Raw genomic sequence first — 25266 nt, 5'->3', positions numbered from 1 at the left:
CCATCCTTAGTACTGAAAAAATAAAATAAAAAGAATGGGATGTAACTCAGAGGTAGACTGCCTCTAGGTTTAAGCCCCAGTACCTAAAATAAAGTAAAATAGTTGTCTTAGAAAGTGACATTACGAATGTTTATTTTAAGCTGCGTATGGTGGCGCATGCTTGGAATCCCAGTGTTCGGGAGGCTGAGACAGGATCACAGTTCATGGACAGCCTCAGCTACTACTTAATGAGGCCCTTTGCAACTCATGAAACCCTGTTTCAAAATAAATAATAATAATAATAATAATAATAATAATAATAATAATAAAAATGGGGCTGGGGATATAGTGTGAAGGTAGAATGCCTGGGTTCCATTCCAGGTGCTGCAAAAAAAAAAAAAAGAATGTTTATTTTAGAGCCAGGCATGGTGGCCCATGCTTACAATTCCAGTACTTGGGAGGCTGCGACAGGAAGATCACAAGTTTGCAGCCAGCCTCAGCTACTTAGTGAGGCCCTTTGCAACTTAGTGAGACCCTATTTCAAAATAAAGATAAAAAATTGAGGCTGGGGGTGTAGCTTGGAGGTAGAATGCCCCTGGGTTCAATCCTCAGTGGGATTTTTTGTTTGTTTGTTTGTGGTACTGGGGGTAGAACCAGGGGCTTTTCTACCTTTGGGTTACACTCCCAGATCTATTTTATACTTTATTTGGAAACAGGGTCTCACTGAGTTTCTGAGAGCCTCACTCAGTAGCTGAGGCTGGCTTCGAACCTGTGCGATCCTCCTGTCTCAGCCTCCCAAGCGCGGGGATTACAAGCATGCGGCACGACGCCTGGCTTTTTTTTTTTAACCACAAAAAAGAATGTTTACTTTATGTATTTTTGTAGCATTTGCATCTCCTGCAGCTTTTTCTAATTTTACGTCTGAGTTCTCTCCTTGGTGAGCCTCCAGCTCCATCTCAGGGTTAGTGGCTAGCCATGTTCTCTGGCTGCTGTCCCTTCTTCTGGCTCACTTCAGGAGCCTTAGGATTCCTAGGGCTGAGCTGTGCGTGGTGAGGCCTCTGCAATGGCCAGCTGCCCAAACCCTCTGAGAGCCATCTGGAGTTGCCCAGGGCCACCTGGTCCCTTCTGCTGCATTTAGAACACTCCTAAACTCAGCCAGGGCTCTGAGTCCTCTGCTTCCTCTCAGAAAGGACAGAGACGGGGACCTGGGATAGGGCCTAAGGCTGGAAAGCTGGGCCAGTGCTCCACCATAATTACTTTGCTGAAGTATTGGAGAGTATTAGACAGTGTAACTTCCTTGAAATGCTCTACTGTAGATCTCTCAAGAACAAGAGCATTTTCTTGTATAACCCATAGGGTTTGTATCAGTCAACTTTCCATTACTATAACAAAATACATGAGGTAATCATTTTGAAAAAAACAGAAAGGTTTTTGTGTGTGCGGCACTGGGAATTAAACCCAGGAGCATTCTACCTGTGAGCTAGGATTCTGCCTCCCAGCCCTATTTTATTTTTATTTTGAAACAGGGTCTTGCTGGGTTGATGAGTCTCATTACTGATGAGACTGTTCTCTGTCCTCTGTCTTCGAACTTACGATCTTCCTGTCTCAGGACTAAGGGTATGTGTTTGAATCCCATTTCCTCTTCTTACTTGCATGTGATCCTGCCTGGATTTCCTCATCTGTAGAATAGTCTCACACACCTTTAGAGCTGCTGTGGTGATCAGTGAATGACGACATCCCAAGTACTTTGCCAGCCATAATCCCAGTTCTTCAGAGGCTAAGACAGAAAGATCCCAAGTTGTTTATTTGTTTTTTGTTTGTTTGTTTTGTTTCAGTCTGTGGATTGAATCCACAGACATTTTACCTCTGAGTTACATCCCCAACCCTATTTTTTTTTTTTTTTTTTTTTTTTGCAGGTCTAGGGATGACCCCCAGGGGCATTCGACCTCCGAGCTACACCCCCGACCCTATTTTTTATTCTTTATTTTGAAACAGGGTCTCACTGAGTTGAGGAGGGCCTCACTAAGTAGCTGAGGCTGTCTGCCAACTGCAATCCTCCAGTCTCAGCCTCCCGAATGTGGGATTACAAGCGTGTGCCACCACACCCGGCTTCCTATTTTTTATTCTCTTTTTTGACACAGGGTCTCACTAAGTTGCAGAGGGCTTCACTAAGTAGCTGAGGATGGTCGAGAACCTGCAATCCTCCTGTCTCAGCCTCCCAAGTACTGGGATTACAAGTGTATTCCACCACACCCGGCAAGATTCCAAGTTTAAGGCCAGCATGCAGTACTTTAGTAAGACATTGTTTGAAAATTAATAATAAAAAAGGGCTGGGGGTGTACCTCAGAAGTAGAATGCCCCTGGATTAATACCCAGCATCAAACACACACACACACACACACACACACACACACACACACACACACGTTGAAGCACTTTAAAACAGAGGCTGGCCCACGTGGTCCAAACCTGTACAGCTGTCTAGCTGTTTGGCTAACCCTGGCCCTGCGACCAGAGACGTAGTTTTCTCACATCCTACGGATCGTGGCCTGGATGAGCGTGAGGACCTGCCTCCCAGAAGATGCAGAGATGTCCTTCCTAAGCCCGAAAGCTGCTCAATCTGCCTTTCACTTAGTGTGGGAGCCTGTGTTCTCATCCCCATTTGTAGTTACTCCTCTGCCGGGTTTCCCAGATTTTTCCACACGTTCCCTAGTCCCAATGAGTCTAATATGTAGGTTTTCCAACTTGTTTACTTATTTATTTTAGGTATGGGGAATTGAACTCAGGGAAGTTCTACCTCTGAGGTACACCCCCACCTCTATTTTATTTTTATTTTGAAACAGAGTCTTGCTAAGTTGCTGAGGCTGGCTTCAAACCTGTGATCCTCCTGTCTCAGCCTCCCAAGTACTGGGGATTACAGGTGTGCGCCATCACGTCCCAGTCTGTCCAAGTTAACGTCTTTGGGCCTGAGTTTCCTTCTGTGTGAGATGAGGGGGTCTCCAGTGCCACTGGCGGGCCTGTGAGGCTCCGTAAGAGCTGATTTCTACTCTGCTAGATGGCCAGATGTATGAGGACAGGGATTCACTCTGGCTTAGGATGAGTTCTCTTTGAATAGCCGTGGTCTTCAGCTGGATCTAGCTTTCTTACCATCAGTAGTCTTGGGTTTTATTTTCTTTCTTGCTCTCCTGCAAGTGCCTTTATCAAGGTTATTTATCAAGACCTCCTGTCTTGGCCTCTCAAATATTGGGATGACAGGCTTGTGCCACCACACCCAGCTTATTTCCTTACTTTTACAAATTTAATCAAATGTCATCTCTGACTGGCCAAGACCAGTAACAAATTGAATATTTAGTAATTTTTTGTGTGTGTGTGAAACTGGGCATGGTGGCGCACACTTGTAATCCCAGCATTTGAGAGGCTGAGACAGGAGGATCCAGGTTCGCAGACAGCCTCAGCTACTTAGTGAGGCCCTTCGCAACTCAGTGAGATCCTGTTTCAAAACAAAGTAAAAACTAGGGCTGGGGTGTAGCTCAGAGGTAGAATGCCCCTGGGTTCCATCCCCAGTACTGCAAAAAAGAAAAGTTTCTGTGGCTCCTTTTCTCCCTCACTCATATTACTGGGACACACAAGGCCTGTGCGGTCCTGAGACCCAGGGAGAGGAACCGGCTGTGCAGATGGGAGCGCTAGGTCAGAGGCAGGGACAGCAAGCAGCCCTCCTCCCAGCAGGAGCCCAGCCGCCTGCAGGAGGAGGGCCAGCTCAGGGAGGAGAGAAGCAGAGAGCTCCCAGGCAGGCCGCACAGCTGCTGGCCTCCACCCACACCCGCTTATCAGCAAAAGAACCTTCACCTTTTCCCATCAGTAGGCCTTTGTGAGTACAGAGAAGGAAACTCCCAAAAGGGAAGGACCGCAAAAGGCTCTTTTTTTTTTGGGGGGGGGGTTAATGGGGATGGAACCCAGGGGCATTCTACCTCCACGCTACACCCCTAGCCTTATTTTTTATTCTTTATTTTGAAACAGGGTCTCACTGAGTTGCAAAGGGCCTCACTAAGTAGCTGAGGCTGGCGGCGGACTGCGATCCTCCTGTCTCAGCCTCCCGAATGCTGGGATTACAAGCGTGCGCCACCACGTCCGGCTGTCCCCTTCACTGTCTGAGTTGGGCTGATTTCACTTAACATGATGTTCTCCAGTTCTACCCATTTTTTTTGCAAATGACATAATTTTATTCTCCTTGTGGCTGAGTAGAACTCCAACTGTGTTTATATGTCACCTTTTCCTGATCCATCTTCTGTGGATGGACACCCAGGCTAGTTCTATAACATGGCAGTTATGCTGTGAAGGCCTGGATATGCACGCATGGCTGTGGTATGTGATCCTTAATTCTTTTAGATGAATACTAAGGAGTGGCATTGCTGGGCACATGGTGGTTTCATTCCTAGTTTTTGAATAGTTGAAAATAGAGTTGAAAATAGAGGGGGTTTAGGAGGGAGGTAAAAACACCAACTGGGTTATCAGAGGCTGCTGTATTATTAGGCCCCAACCCTCGTACCTCCGGAGAGTCAGCGGGCCAGGGGAAAGTGACCAACGAGCCACACGTCTGGAGAGTTGCGCGTAGTCCTGATCGGCCGGCTGAGTCACGTGGCGGATCGGAGGCACGCCGATTCTCTCGCGACATCTGTAGCATCACAGTGTTTGGAGTCTCGAGGCACCTGGAGTCTCGCGATATTGCCGCTCTGGCTTCCGGGGTTCCGCTGCAAGATCATGCGGGGGAGGGACCAACTTATCAGTTTTTTGAGGAACCTGCACACTAATCTCCATAGTGAGTGTACTGATTTTCACTCCCACCAGCAGTGTATACGTGTTCCTTTTCCTTACATCCTTGCCAGCTTTTCGAGCGCTGTTCTGAGTGGAGTCAGATGGGATCTCACTGTCGTTTGCACTTGCATTTCTCTGAGAGCTAAAGATGTTGACCATGGGGAGTGTTGGTGCTGGGGATTGAACCCAGGGACATTCTACTTCATAGCTACATCCCTTTTTTACTTTCTTTTTCAGTACTGAGGGTGGAACCCAGGGGCATTCTACCTCAGACCTACACCCCTGCCCTATTTTTTTTTTTTTTTTTTTTGGTGGGTCTGGGGATGGAACCCAGGGGCATTTGACCTCTGAGCTATACTCCCTGCCCTATTTTTTATTCTTTATTTTGAAACAGGGTCTCACTGAGTTGCAGGTGGCCTCACTAAGTAGCTGAGGCTGTCAGCAAACCACGATCCTCCTGTCTCAGCCTCCTGAATGCTGGGATTACAAGCATGTGCCACCATGCCCGGCTCCTTTTTTACTTTTTATTTTGAAATAGGGCCTTTCTATGTTGCCGAGACTGGCCTCAAACCTACAATCATCCTGTCTCAGCCTTCCAAAGTCTAGGATGGCACATGCCACCACATCCAGTTCAAAACTTCTTACTTAAAATGGTTTCTTAGTAAATAGAGAGTGCATAAAAATCCACTAACATTATCCAGAATGATGAAGAAGTTATTCTAGTTGAGTGAATATTTGTGAAATTCATAATCAAATGTCGGGAATCCAGCCCGACAGCTGGCGGGGCTTGGAGAGATGATGAGTACCGACGACTCGAACACAAACCCACGAGCCGGGAGTCAAGTCAGGCGAGATCTCATTTATTTCTCTCCAAGCAGTTCTTTATATAGCACCAAGCCACGAGGGGAATCTCCATGAGGAATAGCCTAGCCTATTCGGGATAAAGATCACTAGCACGTAGTTTACAGCCAATCCCAGGCCAGTACATGAGCCATTCATGTGTGGGGAAAGCTCCTTTAAAGGTAGAAAGGGAAAAACCGCTCAGTCTCCCCACCCATAGTGAATGGGGAAACCACGCCTTCCTAGCTTCCTCCAGGCGCCATCTTTAGCCCATTTTCTGCTGAATCACTTAAAGTTTTGCCGTAGGCTGCAGGCTGCTCAGGCCGAGGAAGGCTGCATCTCCTTAGGCGCTGTATGGACACACCCCATCAATCAAATACTACAACCTTATTTTTAATAATAATTTTTGCATTAGTACTGGGGACAGAACCCAAGGACATTCTACCTTTAGGCTACACCCCCAGTCCTATTTTTATTCTTTATTTTGAAACCGGGTCGAGTTGCAAAGAGCCTCACTAAGTAGCTGAGGCTGTCCTCGAACTGTGATCCTTCTGTCTCAGCCTCCCAAATGCTGGGATTACAAGCGTGTGCCACCACGCCCAGCTAATTTTAATAATTTTGAATGGAAATGTCCAATCCATTACAAACTTTCTGTTTTCAGATCCAGATAATATGAAGTATTCATTTATTTCATATTATGTAAATTATATAAGTATAATTTATACGTTTCCCAGGTTATGGAGCTGGGCTTGATGGTGCAGGCCTATAATCCTGTGTGCTTGGGCAACTGAGACAGGAGGATTGCAGGTTCGAGGACAGCCTCAGCAACTTAGACTCTGTTTCTTTTTTTTTTTTTTTTTGGTGGTACTGGGGGTGGAACCCAGAGGCTTTCTACTTCCGGGCTATACTCCCAGACCCATTTTATATTTTATTTGGAAACAGGGTCTCACTAAGTTGCTGAGAGCCTCACTAAGTAGCTGAGGCTGGCTTCCAACCTGTGAGATCCTCCTGTCTCAGCCTCCCAAGCACGGGGATTACAAACGTGCGCCACCACGCCCGGCTTAGACTCTATTTCAAAACAAAAAGTAAACGGGGTTAAGTTGCTGGGCGTGGTGGTGCACACTTGCAATCCCAGCACTTGGGAGGCTGAGACAGGAGGATCTCACAGGTTGGAAGCCAGCCTCAGCTACTTAGTGAGGCTCTCAGCAACTTAGTGAGACCCTGTTTCCAAATAAAATATAAAATAGGTCTGGGAGTATAGCCCTTGGGTTCTATTCCTAGTACCACCAAAAAATAAAAATTACAAAAAAAAGGGGTTAAGTTGAATCACATTGTCCGGAGGTGGGTGTATAAGTTATACTTATTGTGTGCCCACCCTGCCACCACTGTGCTCACCTCACAAGAATTCATTTAACCCGTTGCAGGTGCCCTGAGGCTTGGGGTGGCACCTGCTTGGAGGCTTACACTGCCTGGGCAGTTGGGTGCCAGAGGCCCTGCTTCTAAATGCTCTGCCTCAGACTCCTACCACAAACCTCTGGGCCAGGCATCAACCTCCTCATTAAACAGAGTGGAACCCATGCCCCATGGCCCCAGATCTCTGAGTAACAGGTGAACCCCACGGGCAGGGAGGTTCCCTTTCTCTTGGCCCTCCTCCAGTCTCTGCCCCTTCTCCAGAGCTTTTTAGTTGGGCCCAGGCAGGGTGTGCGTTGGCCAGTCTATGGAAACTCTGTGTGCGTGTGTGTGTGTGTGTGTGTGCGCTCAGTACTGGGGATTGGACCTTGAACCCAGGGGCATTCTACCTCTGAGCTGTACCTCAAGCCGTTTTCATTTTCATTTTGAAACAGGATTTCTCTAGGCTGATGTGTCTCTCTACTTGCTGAGGCTGTCTTTGAACATGCGATCCTCCTTCTCAACCTCTAAGTACTGGGATTACAGGCTTGAAACAGTTCTTTTGTCTCTTTGATTTACTTTTTTGCCTTTTACTTTCCCCAGAAAGTGCCTTTATTTAATTAATTAATTAATTTATTTATTTATTTTGCAGTACTAAGGATGGAACCCACACATTTTCCCTCCGAGCTACACCCCCAGTCCTATTTTTTATTCTTTATTTTGAAACAGGGTCTCACTGAGTTGCAAAGGGCCTAAGCATCTGAGGCTGGCCGCAAACCAGGATCATCCTGTCTCAGCCTCCCAAATGCTGGAATTACAAGTTTGTGCCACCACATCTGGCAGAAAGTGTCTTTTTAAATCAAGAGGTAAGCTGGGCGTGGTGGTGCACGCTTGTAATCCCAGCATCGCGGTTCGAGGACAGCCTCAGCTACTTAGTGAGGCCCTCTGCAACTCAGTGAGACCCTGTTTCAAAATAAAGAATAAAAAAAATAGGGCAGGGGGTGTAGCTCAGAGGTTGAATGCCCCTGGGTTCCATCCCCAGACCCACCAAAAAATAAATAAATAAATAAAAAATCAAGAGGTAATACTTAAGTGATTTGATTTGATGTTACCTTTGATCTGAAATCATTTAGATAATTATTTAATTGCTTTGATTTTGGTTCTGGGGATTGAACCTGGGGGTGTTCTACCTCCAAGCTACACCCCCAGCCCTTTTTATTTTTTTATTTTGAAACAAAGTCTCACTAAGTTGAGGAGGCTGGCTTCATACCTGCAGTCCTCCAGCCTGTAGTCCTCCTGTCTCAGCCTCCCAAGTACTGGGCAGGTGCTTATTTAATTCGATAATTTACAAAGCACTTTCCCGACGTTATATTCTAAAACTGCTGCTGGTTTTTGTTTTTTTCCAGAGAGATTGGGACAATCATCAGGTCCCTGGGCTGTTGCCCCAGCGAGGGAGAGCTGCATGACCTGCTAGCCGAGGTGAGTGGAGAGGCTCATCTTCTGCCCCTCTGTCCTTGTACTTCTAGGAAAACACTCTTATCTGAAATTAGAAATGTCTTCTGCCTAACTCAGTGTGAGCTTTGAAAACATTTGGGCAAGCCAGGCGTGGTGGCGCATGCTTGTAATCCCAGCATTTGGGAGGCTGAGACAGGAGGATTGCGGTTTGCGGACAGCCTCAGCTACTTAGAGAGGCCCTTTGCAACGCAGTGAGACCCTGTTTCAAAATAAAGAATAAAAATAGGGCAGGGGTGTAGCTTGGAAGTCAAATGCCCCTGAGTTCCACCCCCAGACCTGAAAAAAAAAACAAAAAAACAAAAAACAAAAAAACCATCTGGGCAGCTTTACATATCAACCAACTGATTTATATCAGAGCCAGGCCCCTGTCTCAGGCCTGTAATCCCAGTCCTTGCCAGGCTAAACCAGGAGAATCACGGATAGGAGGCCAGACTTACCAATTTAGTGAGACCCTGTTTCAAAATAAAAAATAAAATAGGGCTGGGGGTGTAGGTCCGAGGTAGAATGCCTCTAGGTTCAGTCCTTAGTACCACACACACAAAAAGAAGAATCAGACAGAGGTACAAATATGGCCAGAACAAGACTCTTCTCTATTGGGATTTCTGGCTCAGAGCCAAAAAAAAAAAAAAAAAAAAGGCCCAGCACTGAGCAGGAGGGGTTAGGCTGGCTCCAGGACAAAGGACAGAGCCAGCTTTTATTCTTGGGAGCAGGCCAGTTAGCAAGTGCTGGGGAGGGGCCCAGGCATGTTAAAAGTATCTTATTTAGCTTCCCAGAAAGGCAAGGTCAGTCTGTCAGCGTGTGGGTGCCACAGCCTCTGTGGACACCTCTGCTCTGAGATAGGAGTTCTGTGGCTGTTAAGGGAGATGGAGGTGGGGAGGAGGAGAGGCAAAAGGCACAAGGCACTCAACGAGCAAGTCCAAGGCGGGGCTATAAAATAAAAAATTGGGCAGGAGGTGTAGTTCAGAGGTCAAATGCCTCTGGGTTCCATCTCCAGACCCACAAAAACAAACCCCCCAAAACAAAACAAAATAAAAGCCGGGCGTGGTCTCGTAATCCCAGCATTTGGGAGGCTGAGACCGGAGGATGTGGTTCGCGGACAACCTCAGCTACTTAGTGAGGCCCTCTGCAACTCAGACCTGGTTTCAAAATAAAGAATAAAAAATAGGGCAGGGGGTGTAGCCCGGAGGTCGAATGCCCCTGGGGGTTCCATCCCCAGACCTGCAAGAAAAAATAATAATAATAATAAAATAAGACTAGAGGTATAGCTCAGAGGTAGAATCCTCCCGGGACCCATTTCCAGTAGCACAAAAAACAAAACAACAAACAAATCAACATTGTTTTTCTATTTTGGGATTACAAAATGGCATTTTTATTATGATTACAAGAAAAAGCCTATTTTTCCTGAGTTGGTATTCACATTTAAAGAAAAAGAAAAAAGATGCAGCCGGGCGTGGTGGCGCACACTTGTAATCCCCGCGCTTGGGAGGCTGAGACAGGAGGATGGCACAGGTTCGAAGCCAGCCTCAGCTACTTAGTGAGGCTCTCAGCAACTTAGCCAGACCCTGTTTCCAAATAAAGTATAAAATAGGTCTGGGAGTATAGCCCGGAGGTAGAAAACCCCTGGGTTCCACCCCTAGTACTGCCAAAAAAAAAAAAAAAAGTGTCCAAAAAACTGAGCTAGTGTTGAGAGGAATAGGTAGTGTAACGGTGTTTCTTTTTATCATTACAAAGATAGAAAGAAGGGACAGAACAAAGCACCAAATCAGAGGAACATAGCGGAGTGCCTTGAAAATAAGACACTGAAGTTTTGAATATAAACAGTTTTTATAAAAATTTATTATTTCCCATCTTGCTTAACCAGTAGTCTATCTGCTCCTCTGCAAAGCAAGCCTTTTGATATGATTATGAGGACTCACTATCTCCCATCCGGCTTGACCAAAAGCTTTTTTATCTCTATCTAGAGCCGGGTGTGGTGGCGCATGCTTGTAATCCCAGCATTCGGAAGGCTGAGACCGGAGGATCGGAGGATCGTGGTTCACAGATAGCCTCAGCTACTTAGTGTGGCCCTCTGCAATTTAGTGAAACCCTGTTTCAAAATAAAGAATAAAAAATAGGGCAGGAGGTGTGGCTCAGAGGTCAAATGCCCCGGGGTTCCACCATCCCCAGACCCGCAAAAAAAAAAAAAAAAAAAAAAAAAAAAAAAAAAGGCTTTTACTAGAAGTTATTATGTAAGCTTGTCTTTAAACTATGGTAATCACTTTGGTTACTGCTGCCTCCCCTCCCTGCCTGAGTGTCTGCACAGCATCCAGGCCCTGACTACTTTTTTACATTTTTAAATCAATACCAAAGCCATTTTCCAATACCGGCATCTCCATCTGGTAGGAACTAGAAGAGGAATTGTTGGTGAAGTAAGTCACAATCATTGGTCCAGTAGTCAGCAGAGCAGTAATGAAAAATGACTCTGGAGGTTAGGAAAGGAGAATCTTTAAGCTGATGAGGCTGTCTTCAACTCTGCGATCCTCCTGTCTCAGGCTCCCCAGTACTGGCATTACAGGTGTGTACCACCAAGCCTAACAAATCTATTTTTTTTCCAGCACTGGGGATGGAACCCAGGGGCACTGTACCTCTGAGATACACCCAGCCCTATTTTTTTTTTTTCGATACCAGTGATGGAAGGGGCATTCTATATCCAAGCTATACCCCCAGCCCTTTTTTTTATTCTTTATTTTTAAACAGGGTTTCACTGAGTTGCAAAGGGCCTCACTAAGTAGCTGAGGCTGGTTGTGAACCATGATCCTCCTGTCTCAGCCTCCCAAATGCTGAGATTACAAGTGTGTGCCACCATGCCTGGCTAGTCTTTTTATTTATTTTTTATTTTATTTTTTTTGTTTGCAGTACTGGGGGTGGAACCCTGGGGGCATTCTACCTCCAAGCTACACCCTCAGCTCTATTTTTTATTATTTATTTTAAAACAGGGTCTCACTGAGTTGCAAAGGGCCTCACTAAGTAGTAGCTGAGGCTGTCCTCAAACCGCGATCCTCCTGTCTTAGCCTCCCTAATGCTGGGATCACAATCATGCACCACCATGCCTGGCTGGTCTTTTATTTTTGAAACAGGGTCTCACTGAGTTGCGAAGGGCCTCGCTAAGTAGCTGAGGCTGTCTGTGAACCGCGATCCTCCTGTCTCAGCCTCCTGAATGCTGGGATTACAAGCGTGCGCCACCATGGCCAGCTCCTAACAAATCTTTATAGCCTAGATTTTGTGTTGGTTGGTTTGTATGTTTTAATAAGTATTAAGATCAACAAATCATGACCCCTGGCCAAATCCTACCCACCACCTGCATTTCTAAGTGAAGTTTTATTGGAACACAGCTAAGCTTGCTTTTTACGTATTACCTTTGACGGTTTTCTTATTGAAACAGACTTTTTCCTTACACTCATGGACCACAGAAAGGGGAGTAGAGAGTTTATTGTAAGCAGAGTGGGAAAGGGAAAAATGGCGGAACACTCTGGTATCTGGACAGCTGCAAAAGTCCACTTCTCTGCTAGAAGAGAGGTGCAGGTCACCCGTAGGGGCCCCGGTCGCGGAGGTTGTGGAGGCCTGTTGGTTTGGCCAGGTACGTGCCAAAGCCAACTCGACCTTCCAAAGGTGGCGGGGGCAGAGTGGGTAACTTTACCGTTGACAGTGGCTGGTCTAGAGTTTATATGCTTCTCTAAGTCCTCCTTCAGGTGGGATCTCAGGAGCAGGTTTTTGGGATTTGCATAGTGTATTTGCACAGGGTCCTTCTTTGAGTCTCCTCTCAGTTGGAGTTCCAGACGCGGTTCCTGGACTCTGCAGGGTCTCCTGGGATTGTTGATTAGTGGAACAGTTGGAGTTTTGTGAAGCTCTGGTCACTCAGGGAGGTTTTGATCTCATTATCATCTCACTTGACATTTGGGAGGCCTGGCCTCTTCAGTTCTGGAAGTTAGTATTTATTACCTCCCAGGAAATGAAGTTTTTCTTCTGTGGCTCTCGGCCCTATATACCTACTTCTTTTCCACCTCCCCATTATCAAAAGGACAGAACTGAATGGTTGGGATAGAGACTCTGATTTGCAAGGTGCAAGATACTTATTACCTGGGTTTTTACAGGAAAGGTTTAACAACTCCTGATCTATAGTTTTTTGTGTCAAAATAAAACAGACACTATAGCTTGTAGCAGAAGATCTGGGTTCAGACCCCATGGTCCCCACTTTAGGCGCGTGGCCTCCAGGGGGTTCTTTGGTCTTTCAAAGCCTAGCTCCACAGCTTCAGAAAAGTATAATGATGTCAATGTTTTTCTAAGAATTAAACTTTTAAATTTGTGTGTGTGTTGTGTGTAGTGAGTGTGTGTGTGTGTGTGTGTGTGTGTGTGTGTGTGTGTGTGTGTGTGTAGTATAGTACTGGGGCCTGAAGGACATTCTACTTTTTCTTATTTTTTATTTTGAAACAAGGTGTGCCAGCCACCTTTTGTCACCGACACTTCAGGCTGATTTATGTCCTTACATAAAGACTCGGAGACATACATAAATTTTCGTTTATTTTTGGGAAGCTGGGAGAAGAGACAGATCTACTTTTCTACTACTTCTACAAATCTCCTTACAGAAGCCTCTTTTATTGATAATTTTTTTTGGTAGTACTGGGGGTGGAACCCAGGGGCTTTCTAACTCCGGGCTATGCTCCCAGACCCTTTTTTATATTTTATTTGGAAACTTGGGTCTCACTAAGTTGCTGAGAGCCTCACTCAGTAGCTGAAGCTGGCTTTGAACCTGTTCGATCCTCCTGTCTCAGCCTCCCAAGTGCGGGGATTACAAACCTGTGCCACCACACCCGGCTTTAATTGATAAATTTAAACAAAGTATCTGTTAATGCCAAACTTAGTATACACAGAAACAATTTGCAATCTAAAGAAAAAGGCTATTCTCAGCATACATCAAGGACAGACACAGTACAAGGAGGAATGTCCACCTGGGCTCATTTCTGATATCCAGACCTTGAGACAGTCCTGGTGCAGTAATTATCTCCAGAGCTCACAGTGTGCTGCTGAGACGATTGAGAAACTTCATCCTTGCTGGTGTGCAACAGCAAGGTTGATGAGGGACTCCCTACTTGCTGAGGCTGTCCTTGAACCTATGATCCTCTTGTCTCAGCTTCCAAAGTACTGGGATTACATATGTGCTTCATAATGCCTGACCTACACCGGGTGTGGTGGCCCACGCTTGTAATCCCAGCATTCCGGAGGCTAAGACAGGAGGATCATAGTTCACCAACAGCCTCAGCTACTTAGTGAGGCCCTTCACAACTCAGTGAGACCCTGCTTCAAAATAAACAATAGCCGGGCGGGCGTGGTGGCACTCATTTTTAATCCCAGCACTTGGGAGGCAGAGACAGGAGGACCCCACAGGTTTGAAGCTGGCCTTGCTGGCTTAGGAGACCCTGTTTCCAAATAAAATATATATTTTGTTTATTTGTTTGTTTATTTATTTATTTATTTATTGTGGTACTGGGGATGGAACCCAAGGATATTCTACCTCCAAGCTACACCTCCAGTACTTTATTTGTGTGGTATGGGGGCGGAACCCAGAGGCTTTTCTACCTCCGGGCTATACCCTCAGACCTATTTTTTACTTTATTTGGAAACAGGGTCTCACTAAGTTGCTGAGAGCCTCATTAAGTAGCTGAGGCTGGCTTCGAACCTGCGCCATCCTCCTGTCTCAGCCTCCAGAGCGCGGGGATTACAAGCGTGTGCCATCACGCCCAGCTTTTCATATCTTTTTTGAAAACAGGGTCTCACTAGGTTACTGAGAACCTTGCTAAGTTGCCAAAGCTAGTTTTTTTTTTGTGTGTGTACGGGTTTGGGGATGGAACCCAGGAGCATTTGACCTCTGAGTTACACCCCCTGCCCTATTTTTTTATTCTTTATGTTTGAAACAGGGTCTCACTAAGTTGCAGAGGGCCTCACTAAATAGCTGAGGCTGTCCGCGAACCGTGATCCTCTGGTCTCAGTCTCCCGAATGCTGGGATTACAAGCGTGCACCACCACACCTGGCATCCAAGGCTAGTATTGAACCTGCACTCCTCCTGTCTCAGCCTCCCAAGTACTCAGAGTACAGACACGCACCACCATGTCCAGCGCTACAGAGCCACTTGATGAGTTTTGTAATAGATTTGATAACACAAATTCACACAAGTGAAATTAATTGAAAACTTTTGTGAACTAGTGTCTATTTTTTTTTTTTTTTTAGTGGTACTGGGGTTCCTGGAAACCCTTCTACCTCCAGACTACACTCCCAGACCTATTTTGATACTTTTTTATTTGGAGACAGGGTTTCTTAAGCCAGTGAGGCTGGCTTTGAACATGTGCAGTCCTTCTGTCTCCGCCTCCCAAGCGCAGGGATTACAAGCGTGCGCCACCACGCCCGGCAGCTAGTGTCTATTTATTCAACAAATGACTTGACATTTGTGCCACCTTGTGCCAGACACTAGGGACACAGAAACAATGAGACTCAAAAAGTCATATTTCCATTTGCTACAAGATAATTTTGAATGTTTTAATGATTGTGGCAATCAAAATTTTAAATATATTTACATCTAAGTATTTGGGATTGTATTCGGACCTTACTTGTTTAGTTAAATCCACAAAAACTGTTCTGCAGCGTGGTCCATGATTTAAGTGAAACTGAAGAGGAGAAGTGTCGTAGCGTCAATGTGACAGGTGCCCCTCCTGTCCCTGCTTAAAACACTGAACCATTTCTTACATTTTCCATCTGGACAAGAAATGTCTCACCACACCAAATAGACGGCAAGCCCAGAAATCCCAAAGCAGTTTTTCTTTATTTTTAATTGATTAAGTATTCTCAGATTATCTTTTTATTTTTTTTGGTGGTACAGGGGGTGGAACCCAGAGGCTTTCTACCTCCGTGCTATACTCCCAGACCCATTTTATATTTTATTTGGAAACAGGGTCTCACTAAGTTGCTGAAAGCCTCACTGAGTAGCTGAGGCTGGCTTTGAACCCGTGCGATCCTCCTGTCTCAGCCTCCCAAGCGCAGGGATTATAAGCGTGCACCACCACTCCCGGCTTCAGATTATCTTTTGTTTGAAACTTCAAAAATGTCCTTTTAGTGAGTAGAACAAGATGTACATTATCCACATCCTTGTAGGAATTTTCCTCAGCCTGACCCTGTGGCTCTCCAGGAGCCCTGCAGCCTTCTGTCCTTCAGATTCCTAACACCAACTTCCTCAGAGAAGGAAGAGGAGGAGGAAGTTACCAGTTTTATTTTTTTCTTCTTTCCTTTTTCTTTCTTTTTGTGGCACTGAGAATTTAACCCAGGGGTATTCTACCTCTGAACTATATTCCCAGCCCTTTTTATTTTTTAAATTTTGAAGCAGGGTCTCACTGAGTTGCTGAGGGCCTTGCTAAATTGCCGAGGTTGGCCTTGAGACTGCAGTCCTCCTGCCCCAGCCCCAAGCACTGGGATCACAGGTGTGTACCTCTCTACCCTGCTTATCATCAGGTTTTGAAACCAACAGTTTAAGAGGGAAATGCTGCCATATAATGCAACATGGAGGAACTTTGAAGATATTATATGAAGTAAAATAAATTAGTCACAAGAAGACAGATATTACATGATTCAACTTATATGAAATGTCTAAAGTAAGCAAAGGCTGTGTGTGGTTGCTTCTGCTTGTAATTCCAGTACTTGGGGAGGCTAAGACAGGAGGATCACAGGTTTGCTTCAGGAGGATCACAGTCTTAATAATTTAGTAAAACCTTCCACAACTTCATGAGACACTGTTTCAAAATTTAAAAATAAAATAGGGCTGGAGGTCTACCTCAGAGGTAGAATGCCCTTGATTTCAACCCCCAGCACCAAAACAAATAAGTAAATAAATAAATAAATAAATCGTTAAAAAATAAGTAAGCCAGGCATGGTGGCACTCGCTTGTAATCCCTGCGCTTTGGGAGGCTGAGACAAGAAATACTGCAGGTTCGTGGCCAACCTCAGCAACTTGTGAGGCCTCTGAAACTTAGACCCTAAAAAAGTAAAAGAATAAAATAGGGCTGGGGATATAGCTCGGAATAAAGCCCGGCGTGGTGGCGCATTCGGGAGGCTGAGACAGGAGGATCGCGGGTCGTGGACAGCCTCAGCTACTTAGCGAGGCCCTTTGCAACTCAGTGAGACCATGATTCAAAAATAAAAAAAGACTAAAAAATAGAGCTGGGGATGTAGCTCGGAGGTCAAATGCCCCTGGGTTCCATTCCCAGTACCGCAATAAATAAATAAATAAATAAATAAATAAATAGGAGAGAGAGAGAGAGAGAGACCGACCAGAAGTAAACCCAAGTTGGTTGCATATACAGTCAACTAATTTTCATGAAGCTCTCTAAGAATGCATCATGGGGACCAGACATTTTCTCTAATATGGGTAGGGAAAACTGACATTCAGGAAAGAGTGAAATTGGATCTTTATATCACACCATATTAAAAAATTAACTTGCCGCGTGTGGTGGCGCACGCTTGTAATCCCAGCGCTTGGGAGGCTGAGACAGGAGGATCGCGCAGTTTCAAAGCCAGCCTCAGCTACTTAGTGAGGCTCTCAGCAACTTAGTGAGACCCTGTTTCCAAATAAAGTATAAAATAGGTCTGGGAGTATAGCCCAGTGGTAGAAAGCCTCTTGGTTCCAGCCCCAGTACCACACACACACACACACACACACACACACACACACACACACAAATCAACTCAAGATGAATTTAAGATTTATGCGTAAATCATAAAACTAGAAGAAAACATGAAGAAACTCTTTGAGAATGAATGGTCCTGGCAGTGGTGTTTTGGATCTGGCATCACACAGGCAACAACAGCAAAGGTACCTACCACCTGCTGTGCCCCAAACTAAGAAGTTTCTGTGCAGAAGGAAGTTGCCAAAAGAAAAGGCAACCAGCACTGGAGGAAGGTATTTGCAAACCATATGTCCAACAAAGGCTTAATATCTGAGACACACAAGGAATTCATGAAGCTCAGTAAGAAACAAATACCCCAATTTAAAAATGGGCAGCCGGGCGTGGTGGCGCACGCTTGTAATCCCTGAGTTTGGGAGGCGGAGACAGGAGGATTGCGAGGGTTCGAAGCCAGCCATGCTGGCTTAAGAGACCCTGTTTCCAAATAAAATATAAAATAGGTCTGGGAGTGTAGCCCGGAGGTAGAAGGGTTCCATCCCCAATACTACCACCAAAAAAAAAAAAAAAAAATGGGCAAAGAGGCATGGCAGTGCACACCTGTAATCCCAGTACTTGGGAGGCTGAGACAGAAGGATTGTAGGTTTGAAGACAGCCTTAAAAATGTAGTTAGACTCTGGCAACATAATGAGATTCTGTTTCAAAACAAAAACTAAAAAGGGCTAGTGGTGTAACTTGGAGGCACAAGGCCCTGGATTCAGTTTCCAGTACCACAAAAATAAAAATGAAAAATGAAAACAGGCAAAGGACCTAAGTAGACAATTTTCCAGAGAAGATATACAAATGGCCAACAGGTATATAAAAAGGTTCTCCATAGCACTTAGCATCAGGGAAATATAAGTCAAGACCACAAGGAGACCTCAGTCCTGCTGGGATGGCTATTGTCAGAAAGTCAGAGGTGCCAAGAGCGGCTGAGGATGTGGAGAAAAAGGCCTAAACCACCGACGAGTGTCATGCTGTTCCAGAGAGCCCTGCGGGTTTCTCAAAGAGTTAAGGACCGCACGGCTTAGCTCCGCCGCTTCTGCGTGTGTGTACCTTACAGCACAGCTACACCGTGCCATCTTAGGCCTAGATAGACATACACTCCTCCATTTCTCCTGCAGGACTGCAGTGAGAGTGAGGAAGTCATCTGCTCTGCCTGTCCTGCTCTCTGCAGCCTCACGGTAGCAACACACGGAAGCAACTTTGGTGCCTGTCAGAGGGTGAACTGGTAAATATGGTACACATAAAAGGTGGAGTAAGCTGGGCGTGGTGGTGCACGCTTGTAATCCCTGCATTTGGGTGGCTGAGACTGGAGGATCGCGATTCGCAGACAGCCTCAGATACTACTTAAGTGAGGCCCTTTGCAAACTCAGTGAGACCCTGTTTCAAAATAAAAAATAAAAACAGGGCTGGGGGTGTATCTTGAAGGTAGAATGCTCCTGGGTTCCATCCCCAGTACCGCTAAAAATAAATAAACTAACTAACTAACTAAATAAATAAATAAATAAATGAAAAATAGGGCTGGAGATGTAGCTGATAGGTAGAATGCCCTGAGGCATTCCTAGTGACAACAAAAATAAATAAATAAGTAAATAAATAAATAAATAAATAAATAAATAGGGTTGGGGATGTAGCTCAGAGATAGAATGCCCCTTGGTTCAATTCCCAGTACCAAAACTAAAACCAAACCAAACCAAAAAACCCCATAACACTATATAGCTTAAATATATACAATTTTAATTTGTCCATCTTACCTCAATAAAACTTGAAAAAAATTAAGAATAATAGGCAAACTGGGGGGACTATATATGAGAATTCTTTGTATTATGTTTGCAATTTTTCTGAAAATATAAAGTTCTTCTAAATTAAAGGTTTTTGTTTGTTTGTTTGTTTGTTTGTTTGTTTTCGTGGTACTGGGGATGGTACCCTTCTACCTCTGGGCTACATTCCCAGACCTATTTTATATTTCATTTGGAAACAGGGTCTCTTGCCACAGGCTTCTTTGCTCAGTCCAAATGGGGCGCAAATTCACTTGCTGTCGATCTCAGTAAAGATGGAGAAGGATAGGGTGAAGTACTGCAGATTCTTATCTGCAGCGGTTCTTTCCCTTCTTGGAAAATAATCCTATTAGCGGTGCTCTTGAAAAGAACCTGATATGGATCAATGCTTCTTGTGCAATCGAACACTTTATTCTGGACACAAGATTTTTTATATATTCCCCTCTCCCAGTGAATTTCTAGTAAAAAAGTGCAAAACACCCAAGGTACAATAGAGAGATACACATGCAGATTACCAACCCTGAACAAGACAAAAGTAAAGGCCTGTGATATCACAGGTCTTTGTGATTGAAATCAGTCCCATTATCCCAGGTGGGTCTTGTGCTCCGATTCAGCCCCCTTTGGCCTTGCAGCTGCAGAGGCTTTTATTGGGCTAATTCTAGAAGAACAAAAGTCACACCCAAGATCACTTGAAGAGTCCGGTTTTTAAGAGTTTTCTTTAACCCTTTCGGAACTTTCATTCCTAGGGCTTAGTCCAATGTTCTTCTTTATCTAGCAACCTCCTTTGAGCTGAATGGGGGACGAAGTCCGAGATTCCAGCTTTCATATAGTTGTCATAGGGAAAATCCGCGTTCCTTTATGATGATTTAGAGAATTTTGATGAATGTCTGCTGGATTTTGTCTGCAATACAATCTGCTGTCTGAAAGCTTAAGCAAACTCATAACACAGTTTAGCAGGTAAATACCAAGAAATAATATGAAGTTTTTAGATTTAGTTGTCAAATATACCTCTCTAGCTGCTGAGCACTTTTCCTCAAACGATAGGCTTATTAGAAGCCTATTCCTCTTTTAATAATCCATATTCCTATCACTAACCCTCTGCAACTTCCTTTTCTTTTCTGATTACCCTAATTCTCTCTTTCCCATTCGGGACAATCTTAGGATAAGCTCTTCTTCATACAAAAATGCTTTCTTATTTTCACCACATTTTCTTTCTTTCACCTTTACACATCTATTTTATCTGTCCTTTGTTTTGACATAGCTATTTTTAACCAGGTGGTGTCACTATATCTCCAGGCATCGCTGTTACTAGGTGCAAAGGCCAAGATTCCTTTTAGCCCTTGGCTAATGAAGGTCAAAGATAGGGGGGAGGGGGTTCTGCATTTGTAATTACTGACTGGAATGCTGCCACTGCATCTAACTGGTTATTACCATTTGAACAAAGCTGAGAGTTTATTTTCCTCGGACTCAGTTTCTCTCACAGTCCTGATCTTACGCCACCGGAGCAATTCATGTGGAGAGTTAAAAGAATCATTACTAAAAGAATAATAGTTATGAAAGAATATCTAAGAGTGGAGAATACTTTTGGCCAGCGACCACACCTTCTCTCGGGGCTTATTTCTCACGTTGAGAATCGCTTATGGACTGCATGAATAAGAATGCAGATGCCGAGAGATCTGGTGTCTGCAGTCTCTTAAGCCAGCTGAGGCTGGCGTAGAACCTGCAGGATCCTCCTGTCTCTGCCTCCCAAGCACCGGGATTACGAGCATGTGCCACCACGTCCGACTAAATAAAGGGTTATTTAAGTATAAAACCTTTTTAATAATATAAAATAGTGTCTGGTACATACCAAATATCTCTTGAGCACTGTTTTCAGAGCAGCCACAGGAGCAGATTGCTTCCAGTACCACATTATACACACACCTGGGTCCTGAAGAACAGTAAATACAGTCTCTAGAGGACAGTGTGTGGCCATAGATTTGTCCAGTGTCTGCCCAAGCTGAAGATGGACTTAGCAGTTTTCTTCCTTCTAACCATAAGGTTTCTATTTCTTTTGTATGTGTGCGTGGGTGTGGGTGTTGGTGTATGTGTGTGTGTGTGTGTGTGTGTGTGTGTTACTGAGGATAGAACCCAGGAGCATCCTACCTCTCAGCCATACCACTAGCCCAATTTTATTCTTTTATTTGTTTGTTTGTTTGTTTGTTTGTTTTGTGGGTCTGGAGATGGAACCCAGGGACATTCAACCTCCGAGCTACATCCCTGCCCTATTTTTTTATTCTTTATTTTGAAACAGGGTCTCACTGAGTTGTGAAGGGCCTCACTAAGTAGCTGAGGCTGGCCCCGAACCATGATCCTCCAGTCTCAGCCTCCCGAATGATGAAATTATAAGAGTGCACCACCATGCCCGGCTCCAATTTTATCCTTAAAAAAATTTTTTTGTTGTTGTTGTAATGGGGATAGAACCTCCCTTCGAGCTACATCCCTAGCCCTATTTTTTATTCTTTATTTTGAAACAGGGTCTCACTGAGTTGCAAAGGGCTGAGGCTGTCCTTGAACCGCGATCCTCCTGTCTCAACCTCTATATTCATTTTCCCTTCAAACAAACAAGCAAGCGAACAAGCTGAGCACAGTGGCACACAACTGTAATCCCAGGACTTGGGAGATGGAAATAGGAGGATGGCAGTTTTGAGGACAGCTTCAGCAATTTAGCAAGATCAAAATAAAAAGTAAGAAGAGAAGGGGATATAGTTTCATGGTTGAGAGCTCCTGAAGTCTAGTCCATAGTAACCCCCCTCCCCCCACAGTGTAAAAGAGAGCAGTTGCTCAATATGTCTGTTGAATGAATACGTATCTCTTTATTGAGTGTTAGGTAGAAGAAGAAGAGCCCACTGGATACATCCGATATGAAAAGTTTCTTCCAGTGATGACCAAAGTACTTCTGGAAAGAAGGTGAGGAAGCAAATGTGACTTTCAGGCTAAGGAATGACTAGAATTACATTAATTTCAGAACACTCTACTTTTTATATTTTGCTCAATCTATGTGTCTTAGGGTAGCTTCCTTCTAACCTTTCCATATACTTCTCAATTGCCTGCTGATTGGTGCTTATAAATATAGACCATATTAATATTAACCTAAGCAAAGCATAAAACCAAAGAGCAAAGAAGTCACAAGTCATAAATCAAGATTTTAGTCATTTTCTGCTTTTTTTTTTTTTTTTGGTGGTACTGGGGGTGGAACCCAGGGGCTTTCTACCTCCGAGCTACATTCTCAAACCTATTTTATACTTTATTTGGAAGCAGGGTCTAAGTTGCTGAGAGCCTCACTCAGTAGCTGAGGCTGGCTTCGAACCTGTGTGATCCTCCTGTCTCAGCCTCCCAAGCGCTGGGATTACAAGCGTGCGCCACCACGCCTGGCTCTCATTTTCTGTTTTGAATGATCAGTATTAACTAAGGATTAATCCTTATTAATTTCCTAGCAAAAGTGTAGCAGTAGCTCACCAAAGTTGGTTTATTGGGAAAGTTTTGTTTCTAGATAAATTGACTTCCATGATGATGAAAAAAAAAAAAAAAAACTACTAGTTAACACCTAACATGCCAGTGAATTTGAACTAGATATTTTCTGTGGATGGAAGCTACTATGGAGTAGCCAGGCATGGCGGCACATACTTGTAATCCCAGTACTTGGGAGTCTGAGACAGGAGGATCACAGATTTCAGAACAACCTCAGCAACATACTAAGATTCTTAGCAACCTAGACAGACCCGTTTCCAAACAAATAATAAAAAGGGCTGGGGGTGTAGCTCAGAGGTACAGTGTCCCCGGGTGGCGGGAAGATGCTGTGGACTTTCAGACCCAGGAATGCAGTAATTCCAGCTTTCCCTGGGCATCACCATCCCACACTGTCCGCAGCTTGTTTCAGGTGGCCGTTCGCCGTGTAGACCGACATAAACTCGCTGGCAGTGACTCGCTCCCTGCTTCCTTCTAGATACAGACCCATCCCGGAAGACGTCCTTCTCCGAGCTTTTGAGGTGTGTAAGCTCCAGATTGTTCATGTGTATGAAGAATTGGTCATGGAGAATTTACTTACCAAACAGAGTGCCTACCGTGTGCCTTCCCCTAGGTTCTAGACCCAGCCAGGCGTGGGTATCTCACTAAGGACGAGCTGGTCAAGTACATGACTGAGGAAGGTGAGTGCACTCATTGCTTGGCAGTGCTGAAGGGCTTGCGATGCAGTGTCAGGGGGCGCTGTAACACCAGTCATTCTGGTTGAAAAGAGTAACTTTTTCCTATTGTTTTGTTCTTGGTATTATTTTATATTGTGGGGGTTGAGAGGGCAAAGGCAGGTAAGGGAGATCATGGTTCTCATTGGATTTTGTGTTATGGAGGTCTAGTGATCATTTCTATAAACTGTAGCCACTTGGCCGGGTGCCAAGCACATGATTGTGACCCCAGTTTGTGGAAGTACAGACAAGAGGATCGCAGTTTCCAGGCGAGCCTCAGCAAACTAGTAAGAACTGCTTTCAAAATAAAAACAAAAAAAGTTCTTTTTTTTAAGGGCTGAAGGTGTCATTCAGGGGTAGAATGCCACTGGGGTCAATACCAATATCCCCCCACCTCACCATTTCCAGAATAAAAGACATGCCACCTAGAAAACACGAATTCCCAATCACTACAAACATGTTTTATTAGATAGAAGACAGAGACTTTAATTGGGGTATACAAAGATTCTTTTTTTTTTTTGGTACTGGGGATTGAACCCACCGAGGGTCTCCCTAAGTTGCTGAGATTCACCTTGAATGTGTGATCCTCCCGGCTCAGCTTCCCAAGTACTGGCATCACGGGTGTGTGCCACCACTCAGGGCACTAAAAAATTCTTCCTTAAACAGTTATTCAGATATGGATAAGACAGCCTCATTTGAATGTGATTCACAGTAAAAGGTCATTGTTATACTAATGGATCACATATATTTGCTTTGAGCATAGACTGGGCACACCCCAACATACATATTTCCTTTAGGATTTCTCTCTGCTTGGATCAGTGCACGTATCTGTTTCTGGAATGTCAGCAGCTTGATGAGCCTCCTGCCGGCCCCTCCTCTGCTCTGCTCAGACCCGGGAGCAGTGCCTCCTGGTCCAGTTCACTGGGGCCAGATGGAATCCTGCATGGTTCAGGACCACGCATCACTTCAGACAAGACCAAAAGGGCCAGTGATTTTGAATAGGAAGACTGAGACTGCATGTACGTGCAGAAGTGGCACGACCATTGTGCCTTGACCCATCATCAGTGGGAAGCCAGGAAATGAGAGGAGGAAGAGGAAAAGCACAGCAGCCAGTCAGGGACACTCACCCCAGCCCTGGAAGGTTGTCTTAGGGGTTAACTGGGAGGGAGTGTTGTGAGCATTAGCCTCTTAGCCCTAAGGATTAAAGGAAGTAAATCTTACGTTGTTTATTAGGCAATGTGAATTTAGTCAAGATGGCCCGATTGTTCAGTTTAATTTGGACCCTGAGCTGCTGTGTGTTTAGTATTAAAGCTGCTCCCTTTTGAAAGGATGTTGTAATCTTCTTGGGAAAACAAAACCAACTTATTAAACAAATTACAATACAAGACAATAGAGAAATAAGTATCAGAAGACTAATGCAGGCTGGCCCAACCTGGAAAGACTTAATATTGGTTAGTAAGTGTGTGTGTAGCTGGGTGTGGTGTCTCACGCTTGTAATCCCAGCATTTGAGAGGCAGAGACAGGAGGATAGCAGTTTGTGGCCAGCCTCAGTTACTTAGTGAGGCCCTCCGCAACTTAGTGAGACCCTGTTTCAAAGTAAGTCGAATGCCTTTGGGTTCCAACCTCAGACCCCCCAACACAAAAAAAAGTGTGTGTGAGTGTGTGTGTGTGTGTGTTACCAGGGATTAAACCAAGGGGTATTCTAACTCTGAGTAACACCCCTAGCCATATATATATTTATAAAACAGGTTCTGAGTTGCTGAGGGCCTCGCTAAGTTACTAAGGCTGGCTTTGAACCTGCAATCCTCCTATTTCAGCCTCTTAAGTGCTAGGATTACAGGCATGCACTACCATATTCCAGCTGCTCTCAGAATTTTTTTTTTTTTTTTTTTTGGTGGTACTGGGGGTAGAACCCAGAGGCTTTCTACCTCCGGGCTATACTCCCAGACCCATTTTATATTTTATTTGGAAACAGGGTCTCACTAAGTTGC

At 44.7% G+C, this 25266-nt stretch overlaps 1 protein-coding gene across 1 annotated transcript in view; it reads left to right on the top strand.

Annotated features, from left to right (window-relative positions):
- DRC8 (dynein regulatory complex subunit 8) overlaps positions 1-25266 on the top strand; it is a gene marked incomplete at both ends in the record, with an annotated part of 46518 nt that overhangs the window by 15985 nt on the left and 5267 nt on the right. Inside the window, 4 exons of the mRNA XM_080698693.1 lie at positions 8427-8499; positions 21925-22004; positions 23041-23083; positions 23176-23242. Coding sequence (XP_080554819.1) covers positions 8427-8499; positions 21925-22004; positions 23041-23083; positions 23176-23242 — 263 coding nt within the window. The remainder of the gene's footprint in view (positions 1-8426; positions 8500-21924; positions 22005-23040; positions 23084-23175; positions 23243-25266) is intronic.

The sequence above is a fragment of the Muscardinus avellanarius genome (genome assembly GCF_963383645.1).
Source record: "Muscardinus avellanarius genome assembly, chromosome: 7".
Taxonomy (NCBI): Eukaryota; Metazoa; Chordata; class Mammalia; order Rodentia; family Gliridae; genus Muscardinus; species Muscardinus avellanarius.
The sequence above is the reverse complement of the archived record's forward strand: the minus strand, read 5'-3'. Positions and strand labels throughout refer to the sequence as shown.